Source organism: Cebidichthys violaceus, unplaced genomic scaffold (assembly GCF_023349555.1).
Source record: "Cebidichthys violaceus isolate CVI_PGR_0920_01 unplaced genomic scaffold, fCebVio1.0.p SCAF_26, whole genome shotgun sequence".
In the NCBI taxonomy this organism is placed as follows: domain Eukaryota; kingdom Metazoa; phylum Chordata; class Actinopteri; order Perciformes; family Stichaeidae; genus Cebidichthys; species Cebidichthys violaceus.
The window spans coordinates 6,849,270-6,861,112 of NW_027176439.1; the positions used below are offsets into that span (position 1 = coordinate 6,849,270).

Sequence of the window (11,843 nt, forward strand, 5' to 3'; positions counted from 1 at the left end):
ACTTCAGCAAATATGCTGAACTGCCTCAAGTGCTATATTTATACATTGACACATGGGTCCAAAAATAATAAGGAATACTACAGAGTTTATTATGATTATGTTCATGTTATTGGCCAAGTTGCAGTCTGAACATATGGGTTTTTATCAGTAATAGTAGTCACTTTACTAATAATTTTAAATACTGATGCATGTATTTATTATTTAACTATATTGATCCCTCTGTCAATATGTGGACCTGAAGAATTCGTAGCTCTGTAAAATGTTTTAAAATAATCTAATAAGCATTAAGAATCAGAACGAGGTGTTTTTTGTTCATTTATTTTGAAACATGTTATTCTCAGATCACCGGTAAACGAGCACAACTCGGTGTTTAGGATATTTACAGGACGTCCCTGAAGGCAGCACGGGGGCACCTGAATGAGCGAGACGTCCTCAGCTACAAGTGATGCTGGTCCGCGGGTTCTGGTTCCTGGTCTGTCAAACAGTTGTCAATCGAAGACTCGTGGATGTCGGTACCGGTGAAGTGTTTGTCCACGGAGACTCCCGGGGCTGTTTCGTTAAAACGTCAAGCTCCTCACCACAGCTTTGACTGCCGTGAACGTGACCCTGCTGGTGGGATTAGACTGGTTCTACATCAAATGTAACGTCACCGCTGGACACTTCACACGCATACGCGGTTTACAAGGTAACGTAACGTCATCAGCTACGTGTTGTTTACCGGACGACACAACACGTGCTGTCTTTAAAATAATGGTTCTGTTACTTCTGTCAACAACGGTGTCGGTGGTGGTAGGCCTCAAGCCATGCCTCGGTCCAAAGTTGAGCTATAAACCCGCCAAAACATTGCTTCGAGTCAGTGACGCGTAGGCAAAGTAACGTTAGCCGCTACAGCTAGCATGAGCGTTACACCGGTGTTAACCACAATAACGGGAGGGTGTAGTGACGGTTGTTTAGTAAGCTGGTACCTCCTGCAACAGTTCTATCGATGCACTAAACTACATCTACAACCAGATTACATGTAGTTACGTTACGCCATCAGTTAGACCAGCCTGTTGATGAACACTGCGCGTGCAGACTAGATGCTAGCTTTATAGCTAGCTGTGCTGTGCAAACATGTGTGCTCACATTCCCCCTGAGCGTTAGTTATGTTGCTCAGATGTGGTCGGTTATAGTCCCGTCACCAGCACACCTGTGTTCACTAGCCAGGCTCACTCGCTAGCTGCATCTGGTCCCCGGGACAGGACCAGGACCAGGACCAGGACCAGCTCATCCTCTCCTTCCAGCTCATCCTCTCCTCTCTCACGCTGCTCCTCCAGGGCTGGAGAACAGACATGCACCCACCACCTCGACAGGACTACACATCTGTAAGCGTTGCTGGACGAGGAGGTGAAAGCTACAGTAACGGCAAGCAGTGGAGGAGGCAGTCCTGCTGGAGGGTGAGTCTCATCTCTGAGCTCCTCACGAGAGCACTTCTCCTTCTCCTCTCCTCTTCAAGTGCTCTTGATTCCAGACTCTCCTAAGACCTGACGAGGAGCCACTCGTGTTCCTCTGTTTGCCAACAAATGGAAAAAATACGTTGTGGTTCTGAAATGCAGAGTTGGGTGTTTAAGACAGAGAATGCTACTTAATTAAGCGCAATCTACTCCAATACATAATCTGTCATAACCAAAACATGTACTAAGGGGAACCGCTCGGTTACTAACTCATGAGGGTTCCTTGCAGGTCATTGGCTGACCGTTCATAGAGAAGAATAGATAGTAATGTATCAAACCACAATGACATCATCTCACCAAACATGTAGGATTGAACAGCCTGCAGCATAAAGCGTGATATTTAGCAACCAGATAAGGAGCTAACGCCAGAAATTCAGTTTTGGAACCGTTACCATTTTTTTGATCTCTGTTAGAACAGAGCACCGGTGTATTGTGATCGACAGACATGAGTTCCAATTAGTTTTTGGCACTTCACTGCACACTAACGACGCGTCTTAAGAGACTCGTTTTGAGAGGGCGACAATCAGCATGCAGGAGTCACACCATAGATATCAGCTTCTTCAGTTCTTACAGTGATGGTCAATCACAACAACAACAACAACACACCTAGCTTTGTGTGCAGCAAGCGGGAGACTAAACAGTTTTTTGACCAGTAAAGATGTTGTTTTTAAAAGGCTCAACACCGACAACTCTGGTAATTCAGTACCATCAATGGTGCCGTCATTATCTATCAATGTCAATAGAAGTTCTGCAGCAGCTCAATAGAACTGATTCTCCCTCTTCCTCAGAAATGGAAGCAGCTGTCCAGGCTGCAGCGGAGCCTTCTCCTCGTCCTCCTCTTCATCTGTGGAATCGCTTCCTATCCTGCTGTTACTGAGCACCTCAGAGGTGAGGCTCCTGTTGAACATCTCCATGGTCTCCATACGACTACTGCTATTCATCCACATCTGTATCATTTCCTTTTCATTACTAAACTATTTTCCTATCTATTTAAAAGAATATTAGAGCATGGTTGAATTGGATGTTTTTCTACAGCAACAACTGGAAACAAATCTAAATTGGTGAATAATATCAAGAAACATAAAAGTTCATAAAGAAGAATCTGTCAGTCCTGTCATTATCCTGATCCACTGGCTCAGAGCGCCTAGTAGCTGGAGTTACTGAACGCCAACAGAACAGAAGTCTTTGTTAAAGGTGCATATTGAACATTTCTCTTTGTCTGTGTTTTGAGGCCTTTCAGATGGAGTCCAAGACCGTGACGGCCTGCTGGTGCCCGTCACCCCTCTTGTGCTGCCTGAGCCGGTCCAACAGGACCAACCACCACTGCCAGAAGTAACCTCCCAGGTTTCTACTCCTGTGATTAGGTCCTTTGAAGGGTAGCCCAGGGGTTATGAAAGGGATTGCAGCACTAAGTGTGGAACATTTTCCTTTTCTCATGAGGTTTTTTTAATCCATCATCATCATTTTGATGTTGTAATACTCATTTCGGCCACAAGAGGCTGAAGTGCACCACTGCCCCGTATTCTAGAACAAACTGTGAACAGGGTTTTCCATCAGCGCCTGTCCGTCACATGAGTAGGCAGCACGATTGAAATTAATTTATTATATTTCAGTTTCTCACATTTGACACAAAACAACGTTGTATTCTGTAATGTACTTTAATTGGTTAAAAAGGTTGTTTATGCCACAGAGGAAGTTATCCAAGAAGAGAGGACCGCCCGCTCTTCAGAACCGTCTTCAGAAGAAGGGAAACGCTTCAGTGGTTGAAGACAAGATGGCCGACAGCAAGAAGGAAGGGGAGGAGGAGGGCGTGATCAGGTGAGACTTGCCGTGTGATCACCTGACTGGACTGAAGTACGTGTTTGTGTTGTTATTTCTTAATCCTGGGCGACTTTCAGCTGGCGTGGGGCGGTGATCGACACCGACAAGGCCTCAGAAGACACCAGGGGTGAACAAAGTAAGGAGAACTCACCTGTCGACCAAAAAGGAAAACCATCAAACATGTCAGGTGTGTTCTGCTTTATTGACCGCTAATTACAATTGCGTCACAGTTTCTAGAAGGCATGACATCGAATATCCACTTTAGAATACGGTCGTAACAGTTCAGTCACTTCGTAGACTTGGATGGGATCATGACTGGGCCTCTTGTGTGTGTTGTGTTCCAGAAGCTGAGTTGCTGGAGGCGGTGCAGGAAGCTTTCCTACATTCATGGAAGGGTTATAAAGACTTCGCTTGGGGCCACGATGAGCTCAGGCCTCTCTCCAAGTCCTACAGCGAGTGGTTCGGTGTGGGTCTGACGCTCATCGATGCCCTGGACACCATGTGGATCCTGGGGCTTAAGAAAGGTAGACGGACCTGTGGGTCTTCCAACTTTACAAATAATGGTTGAACTTTGGTAGGCTGTACATGACGTATTGGAACTGTTCATTCAGGAGGTGTTTTAATATATACAACCATGTTTATGCTATAATAAGTCATCTTGTCTGTCCTTTGTAACGGTGACGCTTCACTGTTACATCTATGAAATTATTAAAAATTATATTGGTTCATTTAGAGACGGCACTGTATTTATTTCGTATTGTTTTTCAGAATTTGAAGAAGCAAAGTCATGGGTGGCCACAGAGCTCACATTTAACAAGAATGTAGACGTCAACCTATTCGAAAGCACCATCCGCATCCTGGGAGGCCTGCTGAGCACCTACCACCTGACTGGAGACGCCCTGTTCCTGGACAAAGCTGTGAGTCAACACTCCTTTCTCCACCGCAAGCTGACTGAATGCAGACTGCAGCTCCTCTCATGCAGACTCAGATGTCCCTCACACGTGCTTCAGCGTCTCAGAGTGTTAACCACCCAGCTGTAGATGTTACCCAGACGGTCAAATAGAAACAAATGGTCGACATTCACATCTAAGCTGTGAAACTCAAAGCATGGAACTTCTTTTTTACGACTGCTTTTAAGCTTCCAGTAGTTTCTGATCCTAAAATAACGTACAGATTGTCCTTACTGCACAGATGTGAGGTCAAGTTAAAGCTCTGCACCACCATGATATTCTAAAAATCTAATTTCACGGTTAATTTATTGATTTATTCAGGTCAGTCATGGTGCTCTTTCATTTGTGATCATTGAATGCCTTTTAGCTGCAAATGTCTGCATGTAATCTGCTTCCTCTACAGAAGGACATCGGCTCCAGGCTGATGCCAGCCTTCAACACTCCGTCTAAGATCCCCTACTCTGATGTGAACATCGGGAAAGGCACGGCCCACCCCCCCCGCTGGACCTCAGACAGCACCGTGGCCGAGGTAACGAGCATCCAGCTGGAGTTCAGAGAGCTCGGCCGCCTCACCCAGGAACCGCAGTACCAGGTAGGAGGCCGCGACGTACGGCGAGCTGATCCGGGGTCTTCCCACAAAGAGATGCACTTAGGCTCAGCTTTCCATTTGTATTTTCACTGATCCAGCTTGGTGTCAGTAGGTCTCTCGAATGAAACGAGACACCAAATATGAGGCAGGTGGAAATGAAGGAGTAACTGCACACTTAAATGTGTGTTTTAAGCTATGAACCAAATCACAAAGTGCCACCTTGCATGGTGTATGAAATGAATGTCATGTAGTGTTAAAGTGCTCTGACAGTACTGTCCATTTACCATTAGCAACACAGAGTAGCATATTGCCTAGCTTGTTAGCCTTAGCTGGATTGGTAGCTTGAGCTAGTTGGCTCTGTAACACATTGATGCAGCTCAAACCTGTGGTGAAGTGATTTGGAGTTACTTAATAAATGTCATAAAAGCCCCTCACCTCACCTCTGATCCTGATTCTCCAGGCTGCGGTGGCTGAGGTTATGAACCAGGTCCACAAGCTGGAGGGCAAGCTGGACGGTCTTGTGCCCATGTTCATCAACACCAACAGCGGACAGTTCACCCATCAAGGCGTCTACACACTGGGAGCCAGAGCAGACAGCTACTATGAATACCTGCTGAAGCAGTGGATCCAGGGAGGCAAGACGGAGAACCAGTGAGTCGCACTAAAGACGCTCTGTGTATTCATTCATCCTTTCACGTGAGTGAATGTGACCATTAGAAAGGGAATACCTGAAATGGCCTCGAGACGGTTAGCCTGAAGTCTTCTTCATCCGTCTTATTGTCCTGCGACTGGACATTACCCAGGAGGAGGCTGGGTGGTGGACTGGCCTTAGGACCTTGCTGGGTTAGCTTAGCTTAGCTTAGCTTATATCTCGCTTGGTCCGGCTGAGTGGTTGGAAGATGTTGTGGTCAGTGATCGTCTCAAGGTTTGCCTCACTTAATCCAAACGCTGCGCTTGTCTTTCCGATGTTTATGAGCGTATTCCTGTCGTATGCAATACATGCTCCAGTAACAAAGGTCAAATGTGGGAGAGGGGCCACTGTGCGACGTCACGGGATCAACCAGAACACCTGCCTCTGGAGCCGACTGTTAACATCTGCTGCTGGTGGAGGTGGAGCACAAACTGTGCAAAGCAGGAGATGAACCTACATGTGTGACGCTCTCATGTCGGTAAAGTTGATGAAGTTGTTCAGCAGAACTTGGCATGAGAATTTTGCATTCTTCAGTTTCCTTAAATTGGATGCATCGTGCCTAGTTTCAGGTTCCTTTGTATTTTGGGTTTCTACTAGAACGTGTTTAAATACATTCAGATATCATACGGTCTGTCTGCATATACCTGTATTCACCCACAGTCTGAAACACTCCTCCACTGTACTCCCTGTCGACTGTCACTGTTCATTTCACCGTCGTGTTCAACACAGAATGTTCTTCCTGAAGTGTCATTCAGTGTCTGTTTGTCTGTAGACTCTTGGAGGACTATCTTCAGGCAATAGAAGGCGTAAAGAAGAACCTGTTGCAGAAGTCTTCACCTCATGGCCTCACCTTTGTTGGAGAGATCTCACACGGACAGTTCAGCCCTAAAATGGTCAGTAGTCCTCAAGGTTTTCCTTAATAATCAAGAGAGCAGTAGAGTCATTTTCTCATAGACTTCTGTACAACCAGAGGAGTCTCCCCCCTGGTGGACACTAGAGAGAATGCAGCTTTACATTGGCTTCACCCGGCAGAAACAGGATGCCGCCTCACTGTAGTGGACTGCATCTGCTTTTGTAACTTTTGGACACTGTTTCTTCAGGACCATCTAGTGTGTTTTCTGCCGGGCACTCTGGCTCTCGGTGCCCACAACGGCCTGCCTGTCGATCACATGGATCTAGCCAAACAGCTGATGGAGACCTGCTACCAGATGTACATCCAGATGGAGACGGGCCTCAGTCCAGAGATCGTCCACTTCAACATGCATGAGGGCAGCGTCCGAGACATCGACGTGAAGGTAGGTAGAGACGGTGTGGACACGGACACGTCCTCTCCCAGTTATGCAGTAGTGTCAGAGTCTTTTGTTATTCTGGATTAGGGCATCGTCTCGATGTCTTCCCTCTGATCCCGTGCATAATGTCTGAGGATGTTAGGGAAAGTGTTCTTTAAGCTCTTTTCTACTAATGTGACGGTGAACTTTAAAATGCTTTGCTTTACTGTTTGTGTCCCTTTTGTATTCACTGTGACGATAGCTTGCAGACAGACACAACCTCCTACGACCGGAGACAGTGGAGAGTCTCTTCTACCTGTACAGGTTCACCAGGGACCACAAGTACCAGGACTGGGGCTGGGAGATTCTCCAAAGCTTTAACAAGTACACCAAGGTCAGTAAAATGGAGGAGACCAAGGGAGAGAAGGACGCTTTGAGAACTTGAAATAGAAAAGGACCGTTGTTCTGACAGCACCAACCTAAAGGCTGGATATCAAAAGCAATTTACGGGGATTTGCTGTGAAGACTGACCTTCAGGTTCAGGAAGTGTTTTTAACTAAAGCTTAGAACTTGTGTTGGGAGAAGAGACCGTTTGAAACCTCGGCATGTAGTGTGGTTCTGCCAGGTTGTGTTGAGGTACCGGTGCAGAACCCAACACAGTACAATGTTTTTACTGCACTGCTTCTATTCAGGGACACATTCACAGTCAGCACTTACTCTGGATTATGATTGAACTTCTTCTTGTATAATAGTTCAGTGATTCATGAACCAAGCTCTGATTGGTCAGTATGCAGAGCTTTTACACCAGTTGATCTTTTATCTCCAACATCACCTGAAGGTACCTCGCTAACACCAAATCCTGCTTCCTAGTGCAGACCCTGGTCTGGTCCAGTGTGTTGTTGTTACACGTACTAGATAAGTCCCTTAGAAACAAGGGACTTGAGGAGTTGAGGAGCTCCTCATCTCTACTGTATTTCCTCACCGTGTCATCTCTTTGGTTTCCATCACATGGTCGGGGTCGATGGTGGTTATTGATGGTGGTTAGGATCTACAATGCAGTGAACGGCTTGTGTCCACGTGTTCCCCCTCAGGTTTCCTCTGGTGGCTACACCTCCATTAACAACGTCCGTGACCCGGACTACCCGAGCCCCCGAGACAAGATGGAGAGCTTCTTCCTGGGAGAGACCCTGAAATATCTGTACCTGCTCTTCTCTGACGATCCCAACCTCATCAGCCTGGACCAGTACGTCTTCAACACGGAGGCTCATCCTCTGCCTATATGGCCGTCTGCTGCGTGACACGCGTACACACAGGGATTCAAAAGTACAATCACAACATCTCAGGGGTGGTCCAACACCAAGATAATTCTTCTGTCTGTGACTGGAAGTTGTTAAAACAACAACCCTGAACGCAGACCCCAGCTGGAAAAAGCCTCCTTTTTACTGATCCAATCAAGATGAACGACAAGAGCCCAGCTCACTTTGTGGCCTTGTTTGTAGTTTATTCATGTGATGCTTGGACTCTGGAAGACAGGGAGGCTTCTGTCCTCCTGACCTCCCCGGTAGCATCACAGAACAACCTGATTGTGACTTGAATCAAAATGTCTTAATCTCATGATGAGGGCTTTTTAGATTGATGATCTAAAAGCTCGTGATTTAGGCTTCCAGCTGTGCACATTCATTCCCAGCTGTTGTGAAACAAAGCCAATATCTGGAGGGACAGCAGTTCTTTGTAGCAACCGTTCCCAGAGAGCAGCCAGCAGTCTGGACTGCCTGCTGCCCCTCCAACCCGACCAGCTGACGCCTCTTGTTCATGGCTGTGAACCTTCAGTGCTCTGGCTACAGCTGTTCTTTAGAAATAGAGGCGGAGCCTCCTGACCGGGCTTCATGCTGCATTCATGACATCCAAGAAATGTGAACTCGCTCCATAGAAAACCACACTCAACCTCTTCAGGCCAAGTAGCAAACATTGCATGGAAAGCGTTCCCGCAGCTACATGATGGGATGTCAGTGACGTGTATTACAGGGCTGGATGATATGATGATGATGATGATGATGAATCAACTCTTCATACTGGAGGCAGCATTCACACACAGGTTCAGAAGCATCGTCAGCTAACGTATGCTAACGTCCTGACTCCATAGAACGGAGGGTTAGGCCTACATGATTATGTCTTAGCTGTCATCTCTTTCTGGCTGCAGAAGCATTTCCTAACAGACGATAGCTGAACGTTCCAATAGAAGCTGACCAACACTGTGATGCAGGGTGTAGTCCATATCACCTGGGGTGCATCCCAAGTCTCTTAAGTGCATCCTCGTTACCCTCACTTGCGTCTTAGTCCCTCCCACCAAGGAAACTATTCGAGGAGAGAGGAAATGAGGAAATGTTAAAGCACTTCCTGGAAGCCTGATCTCGTGCGTCCTCCCTCCTCTCTCCTCAGAGATCCCTCCTTGATCCAGAACAACTTCTGGTTCAAGCGAGGAGATAAATAAGAGACTTAGGATGTCCTCCTGCTCCTTACACATTCGGTCTTCTTCACTCCCGTCGTTCTGGTTGCTTTAATGTCAAACCTGAATACGTCGTCCTCATCCGATCGTTGTGAGAAGTGTTCACCTGACCGCAGAGCTGCTGTCCCTGAACGCCACACGGGGGCCGTCTGCCTGAAAGGAAGTGAGCCCACAGGGTCGCCTCTCCTCATTCCATACGACATGAATGCAGCATCTGACTTGTTGCCAAGCAGCAGATTTATTTATGAACTGTGAAGCTTCTGTTTTGAGGAAACAGCTGCTCTTGTCACTGAATGTTCTGTTTGTTTCTTCGTCTTCCTCGGTACGCTGAGGATCATTTGAGTAGAACTGAAGCGTTCTGAGCAGCTCAGTCATTCCTGTACATATTAACAGTTCACATCACAGCTGTACTTTCATTTCATTTCTAGAACTTCATGAATTTGAATAGAGACCAAACTCCTCTTGTGTTTTCTGTGTATTTCTTCCTCTGTGGTGTTTCACGTGTGCCTGACATGTTGCTGTCAAAAGACCATGTCCACTGTTGTCCAGTTCTACCCCTCGAGCTCTTCATCTCCACACGTTACATGTGGGTCATTGGATCAGTGTTTCTGCAGAAGAACAGGATTGATATTTCTCCAGCGGTCGCTGATCTCTGTCTGGACGTCTTTGCTGAGCTCATACTCAGCCCTGGTGTTTGACCCTAAAGCTTCTCAGTGCTCTGGAGAACTACTTCACCAGTGTGGGACTTGAAGTCAGTGATGGATTCACTCCCATCTTTACAGTACACAAGTGTCATTGAGCAGTGATTTCATGTTTTATTTAAAACGTACAAACTGTCACACAGTGAACAGTAAACACTGGAGATCCTTTCATTGTGTAAAACTGTAGAAATTAAAAGATTTTATTGAACAGCTACTTGTGTTGACCATTGACTCATTAAACACAGCGGTCCAAACAGCCAGTAAGAGAAGAAGTGGGGCGGGGCTAAAGCGGTGAGCTCGTATTGACCCTGGAGACACAAAGAACACGCCTCCCTTCACTCACTGAGAGCTCAGAACCAATCAGACCTGACAGCTACCTGTTCACACTCACACATCAGTGTGAACAGGATTCAGCTCTTTCACTTACGAGCAGAAGAAGAAGAAGAACCAGACTACCACAGTAATATTAAAAGTATCAATAATTCAATCAAGAAAAAGCAGCAGAAAGCATTTTGACATCTCAATCATTGAGGTCAAGATGTACAGAAACATTTGTGGTGTTGGACAAAACTAGATAGATAGATAGATGGTGAATTGTAAGTAGCTAAATGACTAATGTAATGATGGAGCTCATTTTCCTGTAAATCTCCATAATTAGTTTTCCTCCATTCCTGCTGTGTGTTAAACACACCACATGTTCTACACCCACTTAGTATGCAGACCGGGACACCCAGGTGGACTCGCTGCTCCAGTCCCGATGCTTCAGGAGAACCTGAGCTTTAAAGCGGCCGCTGCAGTCTGGTCCGCTCCGTCTTCACCCACTGTGTGATGAGGTCCGCTTCGGTCTTCCTGGCGCTGACGACCGACTCCGGATCGGCATCATTAGACCCTCTGCATGAAGTGGAGACACGTCGGATCACATTCAGCTCGCAGTGGAGAGAAGAAACAGAAAGTGAAGCTTGCCGTACCTCAGATCCAGATGATGGGCTCCTCCAGAAATGTTGACGGCGATCAATGAGGAGCTCAAGGTCTTGCGCACCTAAACAGAGAGCAGATTGAGTCACACTGAAGAGCTTCACAGTTCAGACGTGTTCTCTCTCTCTCTCTCTCTCTCTCTCTCTCTCTCTCTCTCTCTCTCTCTCTCTCTCTCTCTCTCTCTCTCTCTCTCTCTCTCTCTCTCTCCTCTCTCTCTCTCTCTCTCTCTCTCTCTCTCTCTCTCTCTCTCTCTCTCTCACCCCTCCGTTGGCCCACGGGTCCAGATCTCCGTTGGAGAAGATGATGTTGCTGGCTGTGGACAGGGCTGAACACGAGGGGAACTCATTAGGAACCACAACACCGGTCTTCTTCAGCCTGAGCCTCTGGTGGTGGAGCTCAGACTACCTGAGACTCCTGTGTTTATCATCTTCACTTCTATCCTATTCATGAATTTAACAAGTATACACAACACCATTTGTTGTACTTTCTCTTTCTTCTTTATGACGATAAGATGTCTAGTGAGTCATGTACAGCAGCTTCTTAACAACCTAACCTCAGTCTACTCTGCATGAGAACAGGCCCAGTGTGGCTATTAGGACAGAACCAACGCCTCACTTTAACTGCCCCTCTAGGTACCGGGATGTTTCACGGTGCTCACCATCACCCCAGAACTGGGTTTTGAGCCAGTCGGGTCGTGGAACCACAGCCCAGCGTTTGGCACAGTAGAGCTGGCGGTCCGTCTCTGTGAAGGCCATCGGAGGAAACATGTCCGTCACGTTGTTGCTCTCAAAGCACAGATCAATCTCTGTGCACGCCTGCAACAGAACACACACACACACACACACACAC

At 46.8% G+C, this 11,843-nt stretch overlaps 2 protein-coding genes across 4 annotated transcripts in view; one reads left to right on the top strand and one right to left on the bottom strand.

The window, feature by feature from the left end:
• The first annotated feature begins 410 nt into the window (after window positions 1–410).
• On the top strand, window positions 411–10,233 carry man1b1b (mannosidase, alpha, class 1B, member 1b). Of its 2 annotated transcripts, none has more exons than XM_068720733.1 (14): window positions 411–685; window positions 1,317–1,436; window positions 2,282–2,381; window positions 2,725–2,837; window positions 3,184–3,311; window positions 3,392–3,501; window positions 3,659–3,838; window positions 4,083–4,231; window positions 4,668–4,856; window positions 5,314–5,504; window positions 6,317–6,437; window positions 6,645–6,839; window positions 7,075–7,206; window positions 7,904–10,233. In XM_068720733.1, the coding sequence occupies exons 2-14, from the start codon at window positions 1,332–1,334 to the stop codon at window positions 8,108–8,110; spliced, it is 1,920 nt and encodes a 639-aa protein (XP_068576834.1). In that variant the 5' UTR covers window positions 411–685; window positions 1,317–1,331; the 3' UTR covers window positions 8,111–10,233. The 2 variants fall into 2 exon arrangements, with proteins under 2 accessions (XP_068576834.1, XP_068576835.1); XM_068720734.1 differs by having other exon boundaries at window positions 2,725–2,825.
• dpp7 (dipeptidyl-peptidase 7) overlaps window positions 10,111–11,843 on the bottom strand; it is a 5,246-nt gene continuing 3,513 nt past the window's right edge. Inside the window, exons 10-13 of one of the 2 annotated variants that reach the window (XM_068720735.1) lie at window positions 11,653–11,809; window positions 11,255–11,319; window positions 10,988–11,058; window positions 10,111–10,910 (exon numbers count right to left, since the gene is read on the bottom strand). In XM_068720735.1, the coding sequence (XP_068576836.1) occupies window positions 10,799–10,910; window positions 10,988–11,058; window positions 11,255–11,319; window positions 11,653–11,809 (405 nt within the window). In that variant the 3' untranslated portion in view covers window positions 10,111–10,798. The remainder of the gene's footprint in view (window positions 10,911–10,987; window positions 11,059–11,254; window positions 11,320–11,652; window positions 11,810–11,843) is intronic. The other variant, XM_068720736.1, reaches the window with a different exon arrangement.